We start from the raw sequence: 23623 nt of genomic DNA on the forward strand, positions 1-23623 counted from the left end.
AAGAAAGAAAGAAAGAAGAAAGAAAGAAAGAAAGAAAGGAAGAAAGAAAGAAAGAAAGAAAGAAAAGAAAGAAAGAAAGAGAAAAGAAAGAAAGAAACCAAAAATCTACTCCCTCATATACTGCCCCAGCCTCAAACCCAAATGTGGTATTTCATAATTGCCCCTTCTTCCCTGGCTAGTACCAAAAAAAAAAAAAAAAAAAAAGGAAACAACAACTACAACAACAAATTCTGCTCTAATGTTTTCAATAAAAGGGAATCATTGCATGGCAAGAAAGCCTGATACTAAGCAAGGAAAATGCATTTGCATCTCTTTTCCGTGTTATCCATATTTATCGTTTCCACAAACACCACCTGAACACAAGGCCCGGACCCTGAAACAAGCAACTGACTTGGAAACTACGGACCTGTTTGTAAAGAACGGTTAGGTAATTTTAAAACTTTAAATAAAAATAACCAGCCTTCAAACTCCCCAACTACATATGTTTTCATCATTTCCAAAGATGTAGAAATCACACTGTCTCTGAATAGTTTCCAAGTAGTTCAGGCCATGCTACTGGCCTTTCATACAGCCGCCTCTCCTGCCCTGAGACTAGGAACTAAATGCACATCCTAAATAGAAAGTTCCAAATAGCTTCAGTTCAGTGATGGTTTAGGGCCATCTTTCTCCCCCAAACCCCGTACTCTAGGCCTCCTTCCAATTGCCCTCCCTCCAAGCGTCAGGCAAAGTGAATGTACAGGGCCTCTGGCACTGCCCGTATATCCCAGACCTGCTGCCACCCCCCCACACACACACCCCTGCAAGACGTTTTCTTTTTTGGAGGAAAGAGATGCAGTTTGGAGGATGTGAGCTGGTGAAATACGTGGTGATACATAAAGGATTTTAAAAAGAAAGATGAAGACACGGGGAGGAGCAAGAGGAGGAGGAATCATTCTATTCCACAGGCATCAATTTCACTAGGTCTTTGAAACCTTAGATATTTCCTTTCAATTATTTCTAAGCTTTAAGGTGGAAGCCTGAGTAAAAATGGCTCTGTTTCGGGACAGATGAAGGTGCTCCGTCCAGCTTGCCTGCAAAATGTGTTGGAGGGCATTCCGACTTGTAGTTCCTGTTGTCTTTTGAAGAGCTGGCTTCTCTAAAGAGGTCCATGGTTCTGGAGTGCTAGGACCTGCACAGCAGCAGATGTCACCAATCTAACAATATCACCGGAAGAGGCCCCAGATATAACAGAAAGCCTCTCCTCTTCTTCCAGAAGGTCTCCCAGTGTCTCTCTAAGGCGTCCCAGTTAGCACAGGGGCCTGAGAACTCAAGTTCTCCCCTTCCATCTGGGGTGTCCTCTGCAGTTCCCAACCCCTTGAAGGGCCAGGGCTGGTTGTCTACACCCGGGGTCCTACGCCTGCTCCCCCCTTCTTTACCAGTGGTTGAAACCGCCTGGCAAGGAGGAGCCCCCATCTCTCACCGGGGCTCCTGCGGTCGCACGGGCGCCACACTGGACGGCTGCGGCGAGGCACTCAGGCCCGGCGGCAGACGTCCTTCCCGGGCAGCGGCGGGAACAGCAGGCGGCACAGCACCCCCCGGGGGCAGCGCCGGCGGCAGTGCCAGCAGCTCCTCCCCCGAGCTCACCGCACAGTCCTGCTCTGGTTCCGCGTCCGCGACGCCCCCGGGCGCTGTACCGCAGCTGCGCTTCTTGTCCTCCTCCTTTTTCCATTTCATGCGGCGGTTCTGAAACCAGATCTTGATGTGCCTCTCGGTCAAGTTCAGCATGACGGCCAGCTCCACCCTGCGTGGCCTCGAGATGTATTTGTTGAACAGGAACTCCTTCTCCAGCTCCAGCAGCTGGGCGCGAGTGTAGGCAGTGCGAGTCCGTTTGTTTTCTTCTGGCTCTGCAACGTAGGCGCCGCCTGCGAGTGACAGGGCATGTGAGTGTGGTCCCTGGCCCCCTGGCTCCTCCTGCCCCACCCCTGAAGGCCAGCACTTCAGCCCCAGGCCTGGGAGACCTGGTCCTGCCACTCCTGCCACTCAGTCCCAGCCTCCTACCCCATAGCTCAGTCTGGGCTCATGCAGCCCTTTTCCAGCAAATGTCACCTTTGATTATTTTTTTTTTGGGGGGGGGGTGTCAAAGCTGTGCCTGCTCTCAGGCTCATGCTCTCTGAGCATGTGGGGGCAGGTGGGCTCTATCAAGCACTGATCCTTCAGTGGGTTCACTAGGCCAATGTTTGGGTTGAAGGTGATTAAAATGCACACACAATAGATATTTAAGCTTACTCCATTCTACAAAGGCAATAAATGCTTTTAATATAAGACTTCTAAAAAACCACAGCTTTCTGACGATGACCCACAGTAAGAACACATTTCATATCACTACCCAGTTCACACACCAACATAGAATTGGCACAAAAATTTTTCAAGACATAAAACCAACCTTTATCACATATGATACTAATTTTTCCTATTGTTTACTATTTCATTTTTTAAAAAAAGGCCTCAGGCCAGTTAATTGATTTCACAATCAACTTATAAATATAACCCTCATGGTGAAAAACCTTGAGCCAAAAACACCCCCGAGCTTATGACATATAGTGTTATATCCAACCATGTGTTATCTCTCTATACAGTTATATTGTAATCATCCCCAACTCACGAGCTGAGCTGGTAAGTTCTCTATCGTTGTTTTAATCTCTACCGGATCCCTGTTCTGGAGAAGGGAAACTATATGGGGCACCAAGGAAGTCCCCATCAGCCCTGGCCTGAGTCCTGGGCTCCAAATGCAGAAAAGGTGAGCGAGGAGCCTCCAGGGGTCGGATTCCCACTGGGAACGGAGAGCCCTATGCAGGACGTGGGAGTGGTGGAGTCAAAGGCTCAGGCATTCCAGCTCCAAGCCCGGGTCGCAAGGAAGCGGCCGCTGGCCCAGGCAATTACCTCTGCACACCTGCTGTTTGCCACTGTGCTCCGGGGCTCTTTAGCTTTTCCTTTTTCTGTGAGGTACCGACTGCACCTGAGCGGTAGTCTCTGGCCCACTTAACTTCCACCAACACTCTAGGACGACCCCTAAATCTGCTCGTCTTAGGACGGAGTCTGGGGTATTTCTCCTGTGACTGTTAGGAAGCTTTAGGGAATTGAAAAGCTAGTATGGGGTGTGTTTGGGAGGAGGGTTCCCCTCAGGCCAAAAGGAGGCACCCAGAACCCAAGGCAGAGGCTTGGATCAGTCAGCAGAGGAGTACTGCTCCTTGGGGAGCATCTCCAGAGTCTTACACTTCCAAGCTTTCCTTGGCATGGGAGAGAAGCAAGCAAGCCTTAAGGGGAAGTTTAAAAAGCCCCCGCCCGCCACATTCTTAAATTCAAATCAGTCTCTCCGGGCTCTGGCCCTGTTCCCCCACGGCTTCACGGAGGTGCTGTCAGCCACCCGGCAGGATCCACTACCCCAGGACACAAATGCTCAGGACAAGTTGGCAGAGAGGATGGAGGCTGCTGGTGGTGTTATTGAGAAGATGTCAATAGTCCCCAGGTCTGTGCCCTTTCCTAAGGCGCAGGGTGAGGCGGTTTAGGGATAAGCCCTCCAGTGAGGCTAATGCAGTTCATTTCCTAGGTTGACATTTTCAAAAGTTCCTACAGCATTGTTGTTAGTATTCATGTCTATAGTACAAAAGAAAGACCATCGGTCACTTTACTCTCCCTTGGGGGTTTGAAACCCCACTAGGAGTGGGCAGGTGAGTTCACAGATCCTTGAAGCTCTGCTCTTTCAAGAGTTTTCCGGGAGGACCTCCAGGCCGCAGGAGTACCTTACAGAAAAGCAGGCTGGCCCTTGGCTGAGCTTGTAGCGGGTCAGAGGGCTCTGGCAAAGGCTTCTCCGCGGGACTCTCCAACCTGAGGGGGTTACGGTTTCGAGGTTCCCCCATCCCAGGGCAAGGTCGCCAATTTTCCATCGGGTTTTACTGTCTGGCTCCTTAGGTCTGCCCTAGCCCGAGCTCCCGAGCTCCACGAGTGTAGGAGTCATACCCTGGTGGAGAGGTCACCTGGCTTCAGAACGTTTCATCTAGGGCCTCTTTGGGAGGTCCGGGAAGGCCGGAAACGCGCGTCCCCAACCCCCAGCCTGGGTGGAGGGACGTGGTCCTCCCGCCTCCCAGGAATCCCGCATTTCCCAAGGCTCCCAGCCCCTGGCGGCGGCGGCGGCCGCGGGCTGCGTCGGTGCGAGAGGCTCCCGGCCGCGTGTGGCGCCCCCTCGCCCCGGGCTGCGCCGTAGGTGGGGAAGACAGCCGCTGAGTTTGGCCCTGTCCTGCCTCCGGACCCGCCTGGTCCTCACGCTCGGCCTTCAAGAGAAAGGGAACCAGGGAGAGGCGAGCCCCGGGGCCCCTGGGCGAGCCCGGACCCCACAAAGCTCGCTGGGCTGCGCCGGGGGCGCACGGGGCGCCGAGGACTCTTGGGGTCGGGGCCGCCAGCCTTACCCCCGATTCCTGGAAGGAAAGGAAAAGTCAGCTACGCGCCATGCAGGTGTGACCACAGGTGACTGCGGCACGGAAGCGATAACATTGTGTAGCGGCCAGGAGCGGCGGCCGCTCGCCGGGGAGGGGGCCCGGAGGCTGCTCCGCGTCTCCGCCTTCGGGCTCCCGGGACGGCCTTCGGGGACGCGCCGGCGCCCAGGGCCGCGGGACCCGGTGCTCACGCCTCCCAGAAAGGGCCACGCGGGGAGGGCGTCTCCCTCCTCAAACTTACTTGCTGGGAAGCAGCGGGAGGAGACCCCTTCGAACGTTTGTTTGTTCAGAAGTGAACTAGCATCGCAGACGCCTCTCGAAGCTGCCTGCGTCCCAGGCTGAGCAGCCAGGCCTCGGTCCTGCCGTGAGTACCCCTCGCACCCCGCACCCCAACTCCGGCCCACCGAGCGCCTTTGCAGACTTCGGTGCAGTCTGTCTTCCCTGCTTTTCCGCGAGCCCCGAGTGCCCCCCGCCCCGAGCGCGCCTGTACTCCTCTAAGGAAGCCTCCCGGATGGGCTCAGGGCCAGGGGGGCCCGGGACTCCAGAGGCAGCTTCGTCCCGGGGCGGGAGCCTCCCACAGCCCTGCTCGGCTTCCCTGACGCTCACTCGGTGCAGTCCTGCCGGGCGGATCCCCGAGTGGAGGGGTGCGGAGGGTCCGAAGCCTGGAGCTCGGCCAGGCCTTAGCTCTCTGGGGGTGCGCAGGCTGCTGGAGTTCGGTGTACGGGGAAGGAAGGGTTTAAGCTCCCAGAAGGAGAGCTGAGCGGAAAAGACGCTCCAAAAGGGACCGCAAAGGTGGTTCTGTGTAGGATGGCCTAGGTTGGCTTCCCATGCAGTTTAGTCCGACCTTGGGTTGTCCCTGGCGATGGGAACGCCAACCGGCAGAGGGTCCTGGGGAGCACTTGGAGGTGGGGGCAGCCGGGGCCAGGGCCGGCGAGGACGAGGGGGGCGGGGAGCCAGGCTTACCTGCCCACTGGCCTTTCCAGGCGTGAGCCTTGGTAGACTTCATCCACGGGAAAGGCAGCTGGACGCGGCTGGGCTCCTCCAGGGCTGCTGGCTCGGCTCCCTCCGGGAAGGGCCCGGCCGGCGGGTGGGGGAGCGCGAGCTGAGCTGGGAGGTGGTGGTGGAGGTGCGCCACCGCGGAGTCGTCGGCCAGGGGAGGCACCTCGTACGGGGAGATGTCCGGGGGGCTGCCCTGCTCCAGAGCTCCCAGCGTCCCCGGGAACGGGGGCGGCGGCGGCGGGGGCTGGCGGCCCATGTACAGGCACGCAGGGGGACTGGCGCTGAACTCGGGAGCCGGGCCCCGCTGGAAGGCGCACGGGTCCTTGTAGAGCTGCGTCGCTGCGTAGAACTGCTCCTCGCTGTTCATGGCTGCGGCCGGGTCTTGGAGGCCAGGAGTAGGGAGCTGGAGCCGGGGAGCTGGAGCCGTGCAGCGCTCCCACTCCCAGCGCCACCCCTGCTCGCTTTGACAGCTCCGCTCTGCTGGCGGAGGGAACCCGCCACCGGCAGGGACTGGCCGGCCGGCCGCCGCGCCATAGGCTCCGCGGTGCCCCACGTGGCTCAGCCTGGGGCCATTATTGGCCTGGCCTCCTGCCTTAAGAAGCAAGGCCTAGGTACCGAAGAGCACCTGCATTTCTTTCAATTTTCTCTCTGCTTAGTTTACCGCACACACCTGTGTGCGCAGCTGGCAGTGCTGTGTGAAGTGGAGCACTCATGAAAATATTAAATTTACATTCAATTTTAGAAATAGATTTTCGTCACACTTTGTGTGACCTCTTTTCCTTGTTTGACAAACAACATAATGTACATAATACATTAGTTTACTAATATACATAAACATTATTAATATAATTTATGAACATGCTTATGCCAAGGTTGTGTATTTAGACTTTGTTTTTTTTTTTTTACCTGTTAGGGAATACAGTAAAAAAAAATTACAGATTTTATAGGTTAGAAGCAGTTGGTCCTATTTTATTCATGAAATTTGTACATAACCACAATGATGTCAGTGAGCTAACACATAAAGATCCAGCATTTGTTGTATGTTTTTTTTTAAATCTGTGGCTGTGCTCTGGGGACTTCTGTAGGGTAAACTGCAACTTCAGAAAAAAAAAAAAAGAATCGTTCACACTAGCTTTTTATTTTTTTTTAAATCGAACGGCATTATTAATTTTGATTTTGGGGAAATTGGGGTTCATTTGACAAACTCAGTGCAGTTTCCAAATGTGGCGGGGGTGGGGGGAGAAGTAGCGTCACCTTTGTGGCTGGGAGAAGGGGACAGGGTTGGCATGAGGTTTCCAGATCTGTAATGGCTTTCCACGGATCCTGACACCCAGCCGGAGTCGGTCAGCTGGAGAACGCATACTCTTGCGTTGGATTGAAATAAGGCGGGTCCTAGAGTGGAGGAAAATGTTTAGAAAAGAATGTAAAGCGCTGCGTTTTTATAACGTCAGTCTGTGGCTTCCACTGCTTCGGTAACTTTGGGTATCTGGGGTCTTCCTTAAATAGAGGATTTTTCCAACCGGGTGATGAGGAAGGACTGTCCCCGGGTCGCGGTGGCACTCAAGCCCTGGCCTGGGCATGACCAACGCAGCCGACCCGTTTGCCCGGGGCGTTCTGGGTGGCCTTGGACCAGGTCCTGCCAAAAGGACCACATTCCTCCAACCAACATGGAGGGTTTTAGAAAAACTGGACACATTTGCCGAAAAGCCTTGGCTAGAGGAAACGTGAACCACAAGGCATCACTAAGGGGAAATCATTGCAATCTGACTTTCCTAGACCACAAAGTACATCCAGTCCTCCACGAGGAAGATTTTAGTATATTTTCTCCTTGTGGGAAAATCTGGATTTTACATGCATACGGTTCGAGTGCGCTACTGTTTTTCCTTAAAAAGCAAAAGCCAGTTGGGAATTTGGACTTCTCTGCAGATTTCTTGCCTTGTGCGTTGCTGGCGCCGGCTCAGCACTTGCGTTTAGAAGAGTGCTGGGCACCCAGTGGTCCGCGCGTGGGTGGGGACACGCGCAGCTCCCCGCCCTCCCGGTGCGGGTGCTCCCGGCTGGGGGAAGCCGGTTAGGTGGAGGGAGTTCTGGCGATTTCTTCAGGGAAAGGGGCCACCTGCGGTCCCAGGGGCCCGGGAGGAAAAGGCGGTGGGACCCGCGCACCTAATCTCTGCGCGTCCGCGTCAATGGCTCCATTGTTGGCGGCCGCCGCGGAGGACCAGACGCTATCACCCGGCCGCGAGTGACCGCATCGATCAGCCCGCAGGGCCGGAGGGGGTTGCCCGGCCGCGGCGTGTTGACCCTCCGAGATAATCTGCTAGGTCGCCGGGGGTTGACTTGGCGACGCGGTTATGAGCGGGCGGCGAGCTCCGCTTGGGACAAAGATCGGCCGCCTTCCTCCCCCCAATTCTTCCCTGCTCGCCCTCCCCCCTCGGCAACTCCGACTCAGTCCGCAGACGCCCCCCCTCCGCCCCCTCCCCCGCTCCCCGCCTCGCCCGCCCCCCCCCCCCGACCCAGAGTGTTTATTTTGCACTTCTCGTCTAATTGCACATTTCTGCAAATTGGTCTCCATTTCGATGCTTCATTTGCTCGCATTTAATATTTTTGCTCGGCCCTGCAGAAAGAAAAGGGGCGCTCAGCAGAAAGCAAATCCGCCCATCGCGCTGCTGGCAAATAACCGGGAACCTGGGGCTGAACAAAAAAAGTGGGGGAGGGCGCGAGGGTGCTGAAGGTGCTCACGAGAGGCGCGTCCGCACTTTCACAATTAGCAGTTTCGGCTGCTCCTCGCCTAAACAAGTGAGCCAGGAAACAGAAGTCAAAGGGCCACTTACGATGGTGGGACAGTTAACAGGGTTTTGGGACTGGCTGATCATAACGTACACCGTAGAGAAAGCGCGCCCCGCGCAGCCTTCCACCGAGCCGAGCGCGCGTTCTGCTGCTTCTGTGGATATAGCTCCTGGTATCATAAAAGCGCCAAGTCCATTACAGGTGAAATGCGTTTCCGCTCTGAGTCCCCGCTGACGCCTGCGCCCCTCTCGCCTCCCACAGGCCCCGGAGCGATACCGAGCCATTAGGCGAGCGCCTTCCCGAGCCATTTAACAGCAGCTCTTATGGATAAATAAACAAAAAAGGCTGTAAACCAATTATAGTGTGGACAGTGAAAAAGTCGTTTATTAGCAGGACGTCCTGATAGCCTTCGCAGATACTGGAGGTCCTCGCTTGCCCTCTTCCCCTTTCCCTTCTGGAGACAGTTTGCGCCCTGGAGAACGCAGGTTACCTTGCTCTTGGTCAGTAGCTGAGTCTTCCAAGCATGCCAAGGGCTGAATTTGACTTGGTGATAAGAATTTCTAAGCCACTGTATTCCATTACTAAGGGGGGGGGGATAATAGATGAATCTCAAAGATGTGTTTATGATGAATCTGTGTGGAATTTAATTTATTAAAGCATATTTGTTTTTATAATTAACTTGCTGTTAAAAATAAAAATTAAACTCTATCCTGAGTGGAAACGCTAAAGCAAACAATATGATGTATGCAACGAGAAAACTCCTTCCGTAATTTACTTTGAATTTTTGTGCATGGGTCTTTCCTTCAGTGGACGCTTATGCTGGCTTTTATTCCCTCAGGGGAGAATCCTTCTTCCCTCCTTATACTCCAGGATTTCCTCAGAGTCTGGTACCTAGGTCTGAGAGGGCCAAGGATAACTTGTTCAGAAAAAAACTTCAGACTTTGAATCAAAGGCTTGCCACACATTCATGGGGCCAAGCCAGCAAAAGTGGAGAATTGAAATTATTTTCCAGAAAATTCAGCACCATCCCTCATTATGTAGATAGATGCAGCCTGAAAATGTAAGTCAATCGGGCAGTTGTTGTTGTCGGGTCCTCTACATCGCTGGCACGCTGGCTCTCGTTAGCATAAGAGAGGAGAAGGGGCAGTGTGGCAGACTCTGTGCACCCCAGGACTGTGTGCTGCTCAGCTCAGTTGCCCACACTGCTTCGTGCTTTCTCCCAGGACTGGGACTGGCGGACACCAGCCCTTTCGTCCAGTTTCTGTTTAATCTTTCTGAGGCTTTCAGTTTACTTTGCAGCTGAAAGGAAAAGTGTGAAAGGAAGCTGGCATTCCAAAGCATCTATGGCCCCCTGCTTACACTTCCCCTCAGCCCCAACCACCCCCCCCCTTGCCCTGCCCTGCCCTTGCAGTTCCCACCCCCTTGGCTTGCTCTCCTCCAGATACCCATTTCTGCCCCATCATCCAAATGTGTAGTCTCTCAAAACTCCAGCTCTTGCCATTACTTTCTCTTCTTCATCCTGGATAACCAGATCCCTGCTTCCATTGAAATTCTCCTTTTTTGCCCGCCACCCCACCTCCGATCACTGTTTCCTGTGACTAATCCTTTGTTCTCCTCGGAACATTTCCTTACCTCCAGGAGCCCAAAGGAGGCTTGATCCACCTTTCCTGGCCATTCCAGCCGCCTTCCTGAACCACCCCTCATTTCACATGGTGTATTAGTTGGCAGACCAAATATTTTCAATAATACTTATTGATTAAACAGAGATATAGCCCTTGATATGCACGTGTCTGCAAGCTCTGAGGGATAGAAACTCGGTAGAAGAAATATGTCCTGGCTTTGGTATACCATAGGAAACTCTTAGGAGCTGCACATACCCATCTTCTAAATCTGCCCCTGCCTCACAGAAGCTGTGTGTCCTTTGCAAAGTTATATAACTCCACTAAGCCTCTCTGTCCTTATTTGTGAAATGGAAACAATAGTACTGCTCCATAAGGAATACCCATTGTAGATAGTGACAGTAAACACAGGGAGCCAGGGACTGTTTCAAGTATTTTACATTTGTTAATCTTCAGTAAAATCCTGTGAGGTAGATACTATTATTCTTATTTTGCTGTGCAGGACACTGAGACATAACGATGTTAAATAACTTGCCCAGAATCACACAGCCTAGATCCACGCTGAGGAGGTCTGGCTTTAGATGTGACCCTATACTATCTTGCTATGTAGTAGACGATGAGATTTTCAAAAATTATTTTTGTGGGAATTCAATTAGACAAAATGTCTAATGTTCCTGGCTCTTCACAGATACTGAACAAAGGGTCAACTCTTCCTTTTTTCCCCCTAGCATTACTTTTAATGTGTCTATAAGTATTTACTATTATCATTATTGCATCAAAAGAATTGCAGAGCTATTACCACAAATCCATGTTTAGGGACATTCCTAAATGTCCTAGGTACACCTAGAAAGATATATTCAGAAACACCGTGTCTTTTAAGGACCACAAGTCCATGTTTAGGGACATTCCTAAATGTCCAGGTAGACCTAGAAAGATATATTCAGAAACACTGTGTCTTTTGAGGGAGTGTGCCCCAAAGTGGGGCTCTGCTTTAAAGTGAGAGGAGGTGGGGAGCACTAAGTGGTACTTGCTCCTGCCAGCCCCCAACACACCACAGAGAAACAGGTATGAGGAAGGTGCAAGATTTTCATCTTTACATCCAGGAAAGCCCTGAACAGAAGACTTGGAGGAGGTGAACTAATCACAGCTAAATATGCTGTTCCTATTACAGTAGAGGTGGAATCACATGGAAGTGCTGTCTTATAGCCAGAGGCCACTCCCCCACTGTATTTTCCACGGTTCTTCATTTCCAGGCTGGAGATGCACCTAGTATCATAAACTCAGAGGAAACCCTCAAATGGCTTGGGAAAGAAGGGAGCAGTTTTAATGTCTGGATCAGACCAGTCCTGGAATCCTGCTCCATTTCTGCTTTGTTCCATTGGTCATGTGCAACCCAGGTCTTCTTTGTAAAGATCCAGAAACACCCTTGTCAAAGTGATTCCTCTGCATGTCCCTGGAATCTAAGACCCTAGAAATCGGTGGGGATTAAAGTGAGGGAATCAGCTCTACCTGGGGCACATTCATTCCCTCTCCTGCAGTAGAGAAAGTAAAGGCAGATTGTTTGATTGTGGTCTTAAATTCATTGAATTTTCCTAGGAGTAATTCTTTTTATGGTAGATGTGTCTTATCAGGGTATTGTTGTGCAGAGAGAAGCTGTATTTGAATAAGTTTATTTTGTATATTTTCTCCAATCACATATTGTAACACATTTGCCTTTAAGCAAATCCCACAAAAGTACAGATGTCTACTAACCAATGAAAAACAGAGATTCATAGGGCAGTGTTTCTGAAAGTGGGATTCATGAACCATGTGTATTAAAATCACTGGGATGCTTATAGAATGCAAGGAGCCTGATCACAGACCTACTGAATAATCATCTGTGGGGGGTGGTGGGTCTTGAGAATCTGCATTTTAAACACATCCAAGGTCATTTTTAAAAAAAGATTTCATTTATTTATTTGAGAGAGAGTGTGGACACAAGTGGGGGCAGTGGGGTGGGGGTTGCAAAGGATGAGGCAGACTCTGCTGAGCAAGGAGTTTGATGCAGCACTAGATCCCAGGACCCTGGGATCATGACCTGAGCCGAAAGCAGTCGCTTAACTGACTGAGCCACCCAGGCGCCCACCCAAGGTCATTTTTAAGCACTCTATGAATTGAGAACAACAACAGGAAACAAACACTTTGATATATGAAAACTCATTCATAGATGCTCTCAAAGAACAAACGTTCTCTAAGCATGGATGTTAAAAAAAATTATGCCTCTCTATATCATAAGGTTGTTGTGAGGTTTAAATTGAGGAAATGGGGGCACCTGGGGGGCTCAGTGGTTGAGCGTCTGCCCTCGGCTCAAGTTGTAATCCCGGTTGCAAGAAGCAACCCCCTGCTTCTCCCTCTGCCTGTGTCTCTGCCTCTTTCTGTGTCTCTCATGAATAAATAAATAAAATCTTTTTTTTTTTTTAAAGATTTTATTTATTTATTCATGATAGTCACACAGAGAGAGAGAGAGAGGCAGAGACACAGGCAGAGGGAGAAGCAGGCTCCATGCACCGGGAGCCCGATGTGGGATTCGATCCGGGGTCTCCAGGATCAGCCCCGGGCCAAAGGCAGGCGCCAAACCGCTGCGCCACCCAGGGATCCCAATAAATAAAATCTTAAAAAAATAAATAAATCGAGAAAATGTATGGAAAAATGCCTAAGTCTGTGTAGAAAACATGTTATTTGAATCTCTACATGGGCAAGCCACATGTAAATCCTGGATGTTTTCACAGTAGGTTATAAATCCTGAACATTTTCAGATTTTCCTTTCTGTATTACACATCCATTTTTGCTTTATGTGACTGAAGATTTTGAAAGGTTCAACATGATCATACTTTATTATTGTGCTCTCCCACTGAGCTCTTTGGAAACAGTGGGACTCTCCTTGGGATGCTAATGTGTGTGGCTCCAGTGTGGGCTCAGCAAAGTTGAGCTGAGCTTTTCCAGCCACAGTAGCTAACACGTAAGGGCAAATAAAGGGAGGCAATAAAACCAAAGCAAATTGATTCATCTCTAGGCAGTACCATTATAACTTGTATCTTAATGCCATATTCTCTCTACACTGAACATGACCAAATAGCTTCCTTTAAAGGTAAATGAATTTTATATAATTTGTGGCTAATTCCATTTAATTCTGCCCACATGAGCATGTGATAAGGGAATGTTAAACTGGTTAACAACGACGGGCTAAAAGGGGCATTCAGGAGGAGGCCAATATTTGATTCCCAAGTGCTCTGGCTCAGCGCTGAGAAATCCAGATTACTATGAGTGTGTTGGTTTCTTGGTTATTTGCTTTCTGTGCTCCTAGCTCCTGAGTAAAGGGCAGTGAGAAAACACTAGGATCCCATCTGTCACAATGAGGCTAGTTACAACAAAAATAACGACTCCTTTTTATAAAATCATTCTTGGTCTGACAAACTCCCTTCGGACTGCAGGGAATCAGGAAGAGTAAAAATAATAGAATCAATAACAACTTCGTTATCTAGTAACTTAAACAACCCTTGCCTGCTGGGATGGCAGAACAGGCTTTCTTATCTTGGAAACAGGAAAACTTTCTGGATAGTAAATTATTTTTTACAAAATGTTTCTAACTGCATTAGGTTTCTAGAGAAAGTACCTAAGGCAGGAACCATGTCAAATTCTAGTCACTTGCACACAATGTTTTAAAACATGGGAAAGACTTTGGGTCTTTAAATCTAATATGTATTATTTCTTCTTTTTATTTAATAAAACATCAACTATTGTACAATTATTGGAATATAGAAATGTACTCAATTAGAGAATTCCAATATTAAGTGGGAAATTCTCGCTTAAATGTCTGGATCATCTGGTCAGCTTGATTTTCTTTTTTTTAAAGTAGTAAATACTGATTTTTTAAAAAATATTTTTTATTTATTCATTTGAGAGAGAGAGAAAAAAAAAAAAAACACAAGCAAGGGGGAGGGGCAGAGAGAGAGGGAGGAGCAGACCCCCTCCTGAACAGGGAAGGCTGCCACTGGATCCCAGAATCATGATCTGAGCTAAAGGCAGACACTTAACTGACTGAGCCACCCAGGTGCCCCTCAACTTGATTTTTGTCCCTATGTCAGTACTTGTCTACATCAGTACTTGCCCCGTGCAGAGGTCTTCTGAGAACTTTTTTTTTTTTAAAGATTTTATTTATTTATTCAGGAGAGACACACACAGAGAGAGAGAGAGAGAGAGAGAGGCAGAGACACAGGCAGAGGGAGAAGCAGGTTCCATGCAGGGAGCCCGGCATGGGACTCAACCCTGGGTCCCCAGGATCATGCCCTGGGCTGAAGGCGGCACTAAACTGCTGAGCCACCAGGGCTGCCCATTCTGAGAACTTTTAAAATCCACATTTAGTCTTCAGTCAGGAAATGGTCTCTCTACTGAACAATCCATCTATCTGACAGCAGGGAGTGGGCCTGGTTTGATTTGGGTGTTCCATGTTGATTTCCTCACATGTAAATAGTGATGACTCAGTTCAAGAGTTATGAAATCTATCTTGGTTTGAAGAGAACCATCTCTCCCACAGTGCAAGTGTTCGTAACAGCAATTAAGTAGATCATACACCACAGAGATTGTCTTGACATGGTTCATTCAGATTCTTGAAGGAGAAGCAGCTGAGGATCTTAAATGATCAAATTAGTCTGTCTTTATTGCTTCCATTCACATCCACATTCATTTCTTGTATGCTGATGTTTTGGTACGGAAATACTCATTTCACATTTCATTGTTCCTCTAACACCTTAGATAGGATGCCCTTCAAGTCTGAACACAGGCAACTCTATATAATATTTTGTATTCCATGTGTACAAGATAAAATATTATCTATGTAATCCAGACTTCATGGCCAGCCTGTATATAAATTGACCTAATTTTTATTAGTTTTCTTGCGGAAGAGGCCTAAGGTTTAATGTAGGGGAAGAAAACCTTTTCTCTTTTTACTAACGCTGTATTGTAAAACATAATCAATCAGTGTTGTCTGCTTCATTTACAAAGCAATTTATTAGACTCTGCCAACATGGTCACAGTCAAACCTTGACGTTTCCAAAAGTTGGAGTTAGAGATTGCTATGAATCCAGATAAACAGCACTGTTTTCTTACCTTCCCAGCAAATTTCGACAGGTGATAACAAAAAGGCAAACACAAGTCTCCAACTCCTCGCCTGCTGTTATCTGTCTCCCGGCCTGTAATTACACAGGATTTGGAGTTTTCTCAAGAGAGTAAAGTGACACTATTTACCTTTTTGTATTTATATGACCAGTAGCCAAACTTAAATTTAATAACCAGGGAAATTTGGTAAAGAAAAGTACTGACTGGGAAAGAGTCAAGGTTTCTCTGTTTCTCCTGCTGTGTTTCCTTCTGAATCTCTTCCCTGTAAGCCCTGGGGCCGTTTTTGAAAGGAGCACTGATCTTATTCCACATAATATTTGTAATATTCTAGGACTTTTGTTCTGATTATTGCTTGATATGAAGGGAGAAAAGAACTGGAAATGGTTTATGTACATTTCAGCTGAAAAAATAATTGAAGAAAGTTGAGTAATTTTGTTTTGCGGCACCTGGATGGCTCAGTGGTTGAGCGTCTGCCTTTGGCTCAGGGTGTGATCCCGGGGTCCTGGGATTGAGTCCCACATCGAGATCCCTGCAAGGAGTCTGCTTCTCCCTCTGCCTTCGTCTCTGAGTCTCTTTATGTGAGTCTCTCATGAATAAATGAAATCTTAAAAAAAAAATTTTTGTTTGTTTTTTGGTAAACTGCAGTGGGATGGTCTTAAGAAGACGTAGGTAGGGACATGGCCTGGCCTATTCCTCATTCCTCATCTAATTCATCTAATCCAATCTACCTTTCTTCAAAAAAAATTTTTTTTTGTTCACCTTCTAAAAAATCACTAATAAGGGCAATAGAAGTAACTAGCAACTTAGCACCAAATTTTGCACAATACTCTCTTATCTGTCAAGTTACTAGATATTTCAAATACTTCAACTCCTTTCTCCTACTCTCTCCATCCACAAGGAGCCCTGAAACACATCTTCAGTTTATATCACAAAGTCATCACATTTCTTTCTCACTTGGTGCCTGGAATAAATAGATTGTACTATAATAGGTAAGCAAAGACACTAAAGCCATAGTTCTGACTGTTGTTTTAGTCAAGTAGCTCTTTCAGATTGTAATGAATACTATGAATTCCCCCAGAAAAACACACAAATGTGTAAGAACACAAAATTCTGCAGGAGATTTCAGGGAATTCATAGTTCTCTGCCTCCCTAGCCCATCTATGTCCATCTGCACAGGCAAGGTTTACCTGGAGCCAGTCTATGCCCAACTCGAGATATTTACTTCTACTTCTAGATTTGGGGTTGATGGTTCTGGAACTTTACAAAAGTTGCTTCTTTGTAAATATTCACAATGATCATTTTTTATTTGATTGGGTATTCATGCTAGGTACAGAGGACTTACATACTAGATAATTATTGCCCAATTATCTGACTGTACTCACCTACTCCACAAGAATAACAAACATAATGAGGTCAAATGGTGAGTTTGGAACAGGTGAAATTATATTTCTAAGATTATCAGGAATTCACAGACTTACAGATGCGTGGAAATGTGACATTGATCTGTTGCCATAAATGGTAGCTTGGCTTAAGATTGTTCTTCTCTTTCTGCTTTCAACAAACTCTTATTTAAATATCTACTCTATGCCAGGTACTATGGCAAGTTTTGGGGGTATAACAAAATAAGACATGATCCCTACACTGGAGGCCTTAGCTTCTATTGGAGGGAAGGAAGCAAGCAAGCACATAAACACACATAGCAAAGAGCTACAGATGCCCTGAAAATGTGACTTTTCAACCTCTTATTGGAAGACCATGAACAGGTTAGTCACATAGAGACAATCTGGCTTTCCCTTGTGGTCTATTTCAGTTATTTCCTGAAAACAGATAGAGTATGGTCTGACTTCATCACTTACTAGCAGTTTGACTTTGGGCTTTCAGTTGACCAGTGTTTCAAATTTCTCATCTATTGAATAGCAGCTTTGGGAGTGGTTAAAAGCATGGCTCTGGAACAGGACTGTCCTGGTTTGAAGCCCAGCATCACTACTTATTAGTTGTGTGACCTTGGGTAAGCCCTTAATCTCTCTGTGCCTCAGTTTTCTCTTCTGTAAAATGGGAATAATGATAATACCTACCATATAGAGTTGTACCCCGTAAGTTAATAAAATGTGGGAAGCACTCTGAAAAGAACTCATATATAGAATGACTTGCTCTTCATTCATTCATTCAATCATTCATTCTTATTTATTTAACAAATATTTATGGAATGCCTACTTTGTGCCACATACTGTGTCGGGCATTGCGGATGCCGTGATAAAAAGGTAGTCTCTGCTTTAAAGAAACCTCTAGTCTGGTAGAGGAGTCAGGCAGTTAGAGAGGAAATTTAAATGCAATTATAAGATCTCTGAAAGACAAATGTAGGCTGTGATGGGAACAACCATTTCAAGGGCACACCCCCCAGTCTAGGGTTGCTTTCTTTCCTGTTTAATTAATCTCCTAGCTAAGGCACACACCTTCAGCTCCTTTAGGATTTTTCTGGTTTTATTTTTTATTTTTTTTTAATTTTTATTTATTTATGATAGTCACAGAGAGAGAGAGAGAGAGGCAGAGACATAGGCAGAGGGAGAAGCAGGCTCCATGCACCGGGAGCCCGATGTGGGATTCGATCCCGGGTCTCCAGGATCGCGCCCTGGGCCAAAGGCAGGCGCCAAACCGCTGCGCCACCCAGGGATCCCTGGTTTTATTTTTTTAACTTAAAAAGATGAAATTGTATTAAAAAAGCACATAACATAAAATTGACCACTTACTTCAAGAGTACAGTTTAGTAGTGTTTTGTTTTGTTTTAGTTTAGTAGTGTTAAGTACATTCACATTGTTGTGTAACCCAATCTCCAAAACTTCTCATTTTGCAGAACTTTATACTCATTAAATGACAGCTCCCCATTTCTCCCTCTTCCTAGCCTTTGGCAGCTACCTCACAGGTTTTTATAGTTACCATGCATGTTCTTCATCACCTTAAGTTCTCATGGTGTTGTCATTATAGTTACTGTCAATAAGATATAGTTTTCTAGCATGGATTTCACCTGGCCAAAGACTTTCCTTTAAAATAATTCTGCCAAGAAAAAAAAAAAATTCTGCCTTTTCTTGTTGCTGCTGCTGTTTTCTGGAATTCTGTGAATCCATGAACTTTGTTTCTTCTAGAAAATAAATTGTTGTAAATTGAGCAATGTTTTAAGAACAGGCTTGTTTATCACTGGGCTAGTAGCATTGACTGGGTGCTCATTGTTTGCTCATTCCTGAGTTCATCTCTGTAGGAAGATACTAAGGAAGTGAAAGGCAGCAAAAGACCTCTGTTTCACATAAAATTAAAAGAAAACAAGTGAGTGAGGAAGCACACTCACATACACCTACACATATGTCTTAGAAATCTTGATTTAAGTACCCAGCTTCATATATCATGTATGTCTAAAAGGATCAGAACGATGTTTTAGGAATATTAATATGACAGCATGAAGTATGGGCCAGAATCCAGAATATGACTAAAGTATTTAGACCAGTTCAGAAGCTATTAAAGAGAAGTTGAAACATGAGAACATGGAGTTTACTTTTTTATTTCTTATTTTTTTAGGGTAGGGGAGTGGCAGAGGGAGAGAGATAATCTTAAGCAGGCTCCATGCCCAGGGCTCAATCTCACAACCTTGAGATCATGACCTGAGCTGAAATCAAGAGTTGGATGCTTAACTGACTAAGCCGCCCAGGTACCCTGAGAACATGGAGTTTAGACTTGCAATGGAAATGGAGAAAAAGGGGAAAAGCCAGAACGTAACAAAGAGAATGTAACAGTAGGAGTTGGTGATCTATTGAATAGGAAGTGAAAAAAAAAAGGTATAGGATATTGGAGTCAATGTTTGTTGAGTGCTGACTCTGCGCCAGGGCATGGCTGGGCCCTTTGCCCATAGGATCTCATTTACCGGGGATCCCTGGGTGGCGCAGCGGTTTGGCGCCTGCCTTTGGCCCAGGGCGCGATCCTGGAGACCCGGGATCGAATCCCACGTCGGGCTCCCAGTGCATGGAGCCTGCTTCTCCCTCTGACTATGTCTCTGCCTCTCTCTCTCTCTCTCTCTCTCTGTGACTATCATAAATAAATAAAAATTAAAAAAAAATTAAAAAAAAGGATCTCATTTACCTCTTATGGCATTCCCCTGTGTTAAGTATTATTGCCCCCATTTTACTATTGAAAAAGCAGAGGTTCAGAAAGATTCACCAGCTTGACCAAAGTCATATGATTAACAGCAGGTTGAGTCTATGTTCACCCAGATTCTGTCTGACTCTAAAACCCATGCTCTTTGATTATTAATATGGCTCCAAAACTGTGAGTCAGGGAGACTGAAAACATGACTTTGCTGTGGATGGAAAAGAGTTGATAGAGGGGCCAGTTTTCAGAGAGATATAAATTAGTCCTATTTGAATACACAGAATTTAGGATAAAGGTGGGCAATGTAAGTTTAAGAGGCTTGCAGGTATTCGGAGGCCCAGGTCTGAGTAAGAGAACAGGACTGGACATATGGATCACTAGAGACCTACATGTTGATTGGCTTATTGAAAGATCAAATGTATAGAGAGCTATGGATAGATTCTTGAGGATATCCCCACTTAGGGGGCAGAAAAGAGAAAGGAGAATCATAAAGTCAGTAAAGGAAAGTTCATGGGACTCTGATTTGGCAGAAAAACAGTACACATGCTTTAGTATGGAAAAGTGTGACAAGACAGAAGGTTCCCAATTGTCAATAATGATTCAGGAAAGTCATTTAAGAGTTTTGGGTAGAGTAGTGTACCTACCTAATTTTAGTGCAAGTACCATGATTTGTCTAATGTCATTGACTTTTGCATTATAGCCACATCCACTAGCTTCCCAATTTCTCTCCATTCTTCCTCTTAAATAACTATTGAATTGGCTTTTCCCTAATGTCCTTGGCCACTGACTTGGTGGAGATTGGGTCTCATCCAGGCTTTTGTGACAGGTGTCCATCAATGTTTTCTGTTGCCTGTTTCTTTACATCCCAGCATATATTCTTTACCAGTAGTGTTTTTCATACAGTATGAATTTTTATAATTTTCTTGGTCTAAAAATCTGTTTTCTTTACTGCATGTAAAATCAGACTCCTTAGCAAAACTCAATGTGTCCTTCAATTTGGCACCAATCCTGTCTTCAAGTTGCCTTTTCCTCTCCCCCAAGGACCAAGTACTCCAAATAAATGGCCATTCTCTGCATCTCCTGGGCCATTCTTCCCTCACATCCTGCCTCCCCAGCTACTGCCTGGATTAGCACCCTTCCATGCTTGATCCTGGCAACGTTATGTTTATTATTCAAAGGCCAACAAAATGGCAAGTAGCATTGAAAGGATGCTGGAATGAAGCAGAAAATAGTAGTAGATTAAAATTCAAAACCAAGGAAGAGGCACCTATGATCCATGTAATTATTATTGTGAGAGAAACGCATAAGAAGAGCCATTGTTTTTTCCTACTTTATTGTTAGATTTCTCAGGCTGTCTCACTGCGGGGATTTGAGATTTTCCCCCTCTGGTCTGAGAAAAATAATTTCCTCTTGTCCTGATCCTCCTCATCCTTTGCTCAGGACTTTGTCCACATGGTGAGTGCTCTTGGCACTCTCTGAATCTTAATGTGTCCTTGTAGCCTGGATGGTGAACAGGGAATTTTTTACTTGATTGTTTCCTAGATCCCAGTTTGGGTGGTTAAGATGGGTTCATAGAAGACACCAGCATGCATGATATGCCACTGGAATTAAACTTGAAAAACCTGTGAAAACTGAAAAGCTAAAATGATGCATTGCACTTAGAGCTAGGAGATCTGCATTTATGACTTGTCCCTCCTATTTCATGACTGTGGTCTCAAAAGACAGTGATTTAAAGGTGGAAGCTTGTGGACCATCTTGGGCATATAATCTAGCTGGAGTTTGCAACATGGCATCTGGAGGGTCAGCCATTAGCAGTATATTTGGTAAAAGACTCTCCCAACACCTGAAGAAAGTATTTGAAACTCAAGAATTTGGTGATATTAATGAGGAATTAGTTATGACAGCTGCCCCTCGCTGTGTTGCTAAGGTGGAAGATTTGCTAAAGAGAGAACACACAGGCTGAAGCTATGGGTAAAGTTGGCTGAGTGCAACAGATTTATTCAGCCAGTGATGTGTCAACAAGCCAAAGAATGCCAAGGAATGCCTGCAACTGTCAGCATGTAGGAGAAGCATAGGATGGTTTCTCCCTCAGAGCCTCCAGAAGTAACCAACCCTGCTAACTTTTGCTGACACTCCTGAACTGTGGAAAAATGAATTTTTGTTGTTTTAAGCCACCAAGTCAGTGGAAATCCAAAGAGAGAAACATCATTTTCCTTACCATGAAGTAATAGTAACACTAACTCAAGGGGTGGTAGTGAGGATTAAAAGAGTAATAGTTTGTGGAGGCACATTGATGTAGTTTCCATACTCTCTTCCAGCTTTTTGTTCACTTTTGGGTATACTTCCTCCCAAATCAGATGACTTATCACTCTTCCCTACCTTACTCCTAGCCCCAAAGATGAGGAAAAACACTTCCTAATGTAGAGGTAAGTACACCTGGTGGTCAGGTGAGATATTGGACCACAAGTAAAATATTTTTGAACCTCTGTAACCTAGAAAATTCCAGTTCACTTCAAAGTGGATGGATAAGTTCCTGTGATCACCAAATAATCTGGTTGTCCAGGAGTTATGCACAGTTCAGTACTAATTTTCATAGCCACAGTGGCCTCACTGCTGTGATGCATGTGTGCCCTCCAAGTGTACCTGTGAGCATTCTAATGTTTTCTCATAGCTTGAAGAGACATTCAAAGACCTTTGTTGTCAGACTTGAAAATGCTAAAAGATGATACCCAAGAAATTTTAATGAGTTTCCTAATGATATAGGGTTATCTCAAGAAATTGCCTTTTGGTGTTCTGGATGTACATGTCAGATATTTAATGTTAGATTTAAAAATTCTTTTTCCTAAAGCTGATTTTGTAGTTTTTGAAATTGCCAAGTTTTCTAGGTCTTTTTTTTTTTTATTTTAACAATTTGGTTTCTGTTCTTAATAAGTATTCCTTGGTTTAGGACCCAACCATCCTGCTCATTTCATAAAACATGTGCAACTCTGCTTGAACGTGGAGCATTAGATTCTAGAATGACATACACAAGAGTCAGGTATGGTTCCTCAGATTTTGCAGGGATCACACAGAACACACACAAACAAGGGCTACATATAACTATCTCATACCCTGCAGGGATGAAGAGAAAAGAGCAGTTATAGAATTCTGCCAATGCAGATTGTTCAGCCACAGGACTTTAACCGCACCTAATTTTCCCTGCCTTAGTGTGAAGAGAGAGGACCAGTGCAGGATGCTATAGACTAAATGTTTCTGTCCTCCCAAATGTCTAACTCCCAATGTGAAGGTATTTGGAGGTGGAGCCTTGGCAGGTGCTTAGGTCAGGAGGATGGAGCCCTCATGAATGAGGTTAATGTCCTTATGAAAGACTACTCCAGAGAGCTCACACTCCCCTTCTGCTATGTGAGGACACAGCAAGAGGATGGCTATTCAAAAACCAAGAAATAAGTTTTCACCAGACACTGAATCTATTAGTGCCTAGATCTTGGACTTCTTAACTGTGAAAAGTAGATTTCCATTGTTTATTAGCCCCTAGTCTGTGGCATTCTGTTAAAGAAGCCCAAATGGACTAAGACACAGGATGAGGAGCCGTCAGCCTACAGCATTTTACCCTGGCGAGGTGAGGCTGAGGAAGAGGTAGTGAGCAACAGAAAGATCATGGCTTGTGAGGATTCTGTGGTTCTGTCTTGTGTAAGAGATCTCTTATATTCCTCTGAATGGAGCGGAGTCCTTTCAGCTTCATTAGATATGGACCCCATAAATGTAAACACCTTGTCTTTGCAATTCTTTGTCCTCAATGCTTACCACGAACCAGGTGCAAAATAAATGTTTGGTCCCCCCTCTCTTCTTCCTTTCCACCTTCCCACTCTCCTTCCTTCCTTCTTTCTTATATCCATAACTTCTCTCTGTCAGTCACTATTGTGCCAAGGACTGGGAATATAAAGTTGAATTAGACAGCCATGACTATCAATTGTTTGTTTTGGAAAATTCTCATAAAAATAGAGATTTACTTATTGCTACTTTCCCCACACATTTTTTTTTTCTGAAGTAGAATAAGTCCTAGACTCAGAGGCCTAAAAGGAAGTAAAAACAAGTGAAGAAATGAGTTGGGGTTTGAAGATCCAGAATTTGAGGTAGGTGAGGGATAGGCTGGGGAAAGAGGAAAGAAAAGCAGGAAACAGTTTTTCCAGGGATTGATTTTTGCCCCCCACCCCCTAACCACATCAATATCCTTCACAGAGCTGGTTAATTATCAATTTTCATGAGAAAGCAAAGCTGCCTTGCTCTTTTTAAAGCACTAGAGCACAAAGCAGTCTATCCGATATGCCTTCAGTTTACCAAAACATTTGCATTTTGCTGAATCCAGGGATTTATTCACATCTTCTGCATGCTCTGTGTGACTTACAATAGTCTCTAAGACCCAAAATAAGTGTTATACCTTTACCATCTTTTTTTTTTTTTTTG

The 23623-nt window shown here is 46.1% G+C and overlaps 1 protein-coding gene across 1 annotated transcript; it reads right to left on the minus strand.

The window, feature by feature from the left end:
* Nucleotides 1-910: 910 nt before the first annotated feature.
* On the minus strand, nt 911-5933 carry PDX1 (pancreatic and duodenal homeobox 1). The gene is made up of 2 exons (XM_025463820.2): nt 5433-5933; nt 911-1901 (listed from the first exon to the last, which is right to left on the minus strand). Exons 1-2 carry the CDS (start codon nt 5833-5835, stop codon nt 1456-1458), a joined length of 849 nt encoding a protein of 282 aa, XP_025319605.1. The 5' UTR covers nt 5836-5933; the 3' UTR covers nt 911-1455.
* Nucleotides 5934-23623: the final 17690 nt, after the last annotated feature.

Source organism: Canis lupus, chromosome 25, assembly GCF_003254725.2.
Source record: "Canis lupus dingo isolate Sandy chromosome 25, ASM325472v2, whole genome shotgun sequence".
NCBI classification, from domain to species: domain Eukaryota; kingdom Metazoa; phylum Chordata; class Mammalia; order Carnivora; family Canidae; genus Canis; species Canis lupus.

What these genes read in the sequence shown, in the direction of transcription:
- PDX1 (XM_025463820.2), bottom strand. Translation starts at nt 5,835, where the DNA reads ATGAACAGCGAGGAGCAGTTCTACGCAGCGACGCAGCTCTACAAGGAC. An exon ending in CTGGAAAGGCCAGTGGGCAG is followed by an intron (nt 1,902 to 5,432) that starts GTAAGCCTGGCT and finishes TGTCACTCGCAG; the next exon opens with GCGGCGCCTACGTTGCAGAG.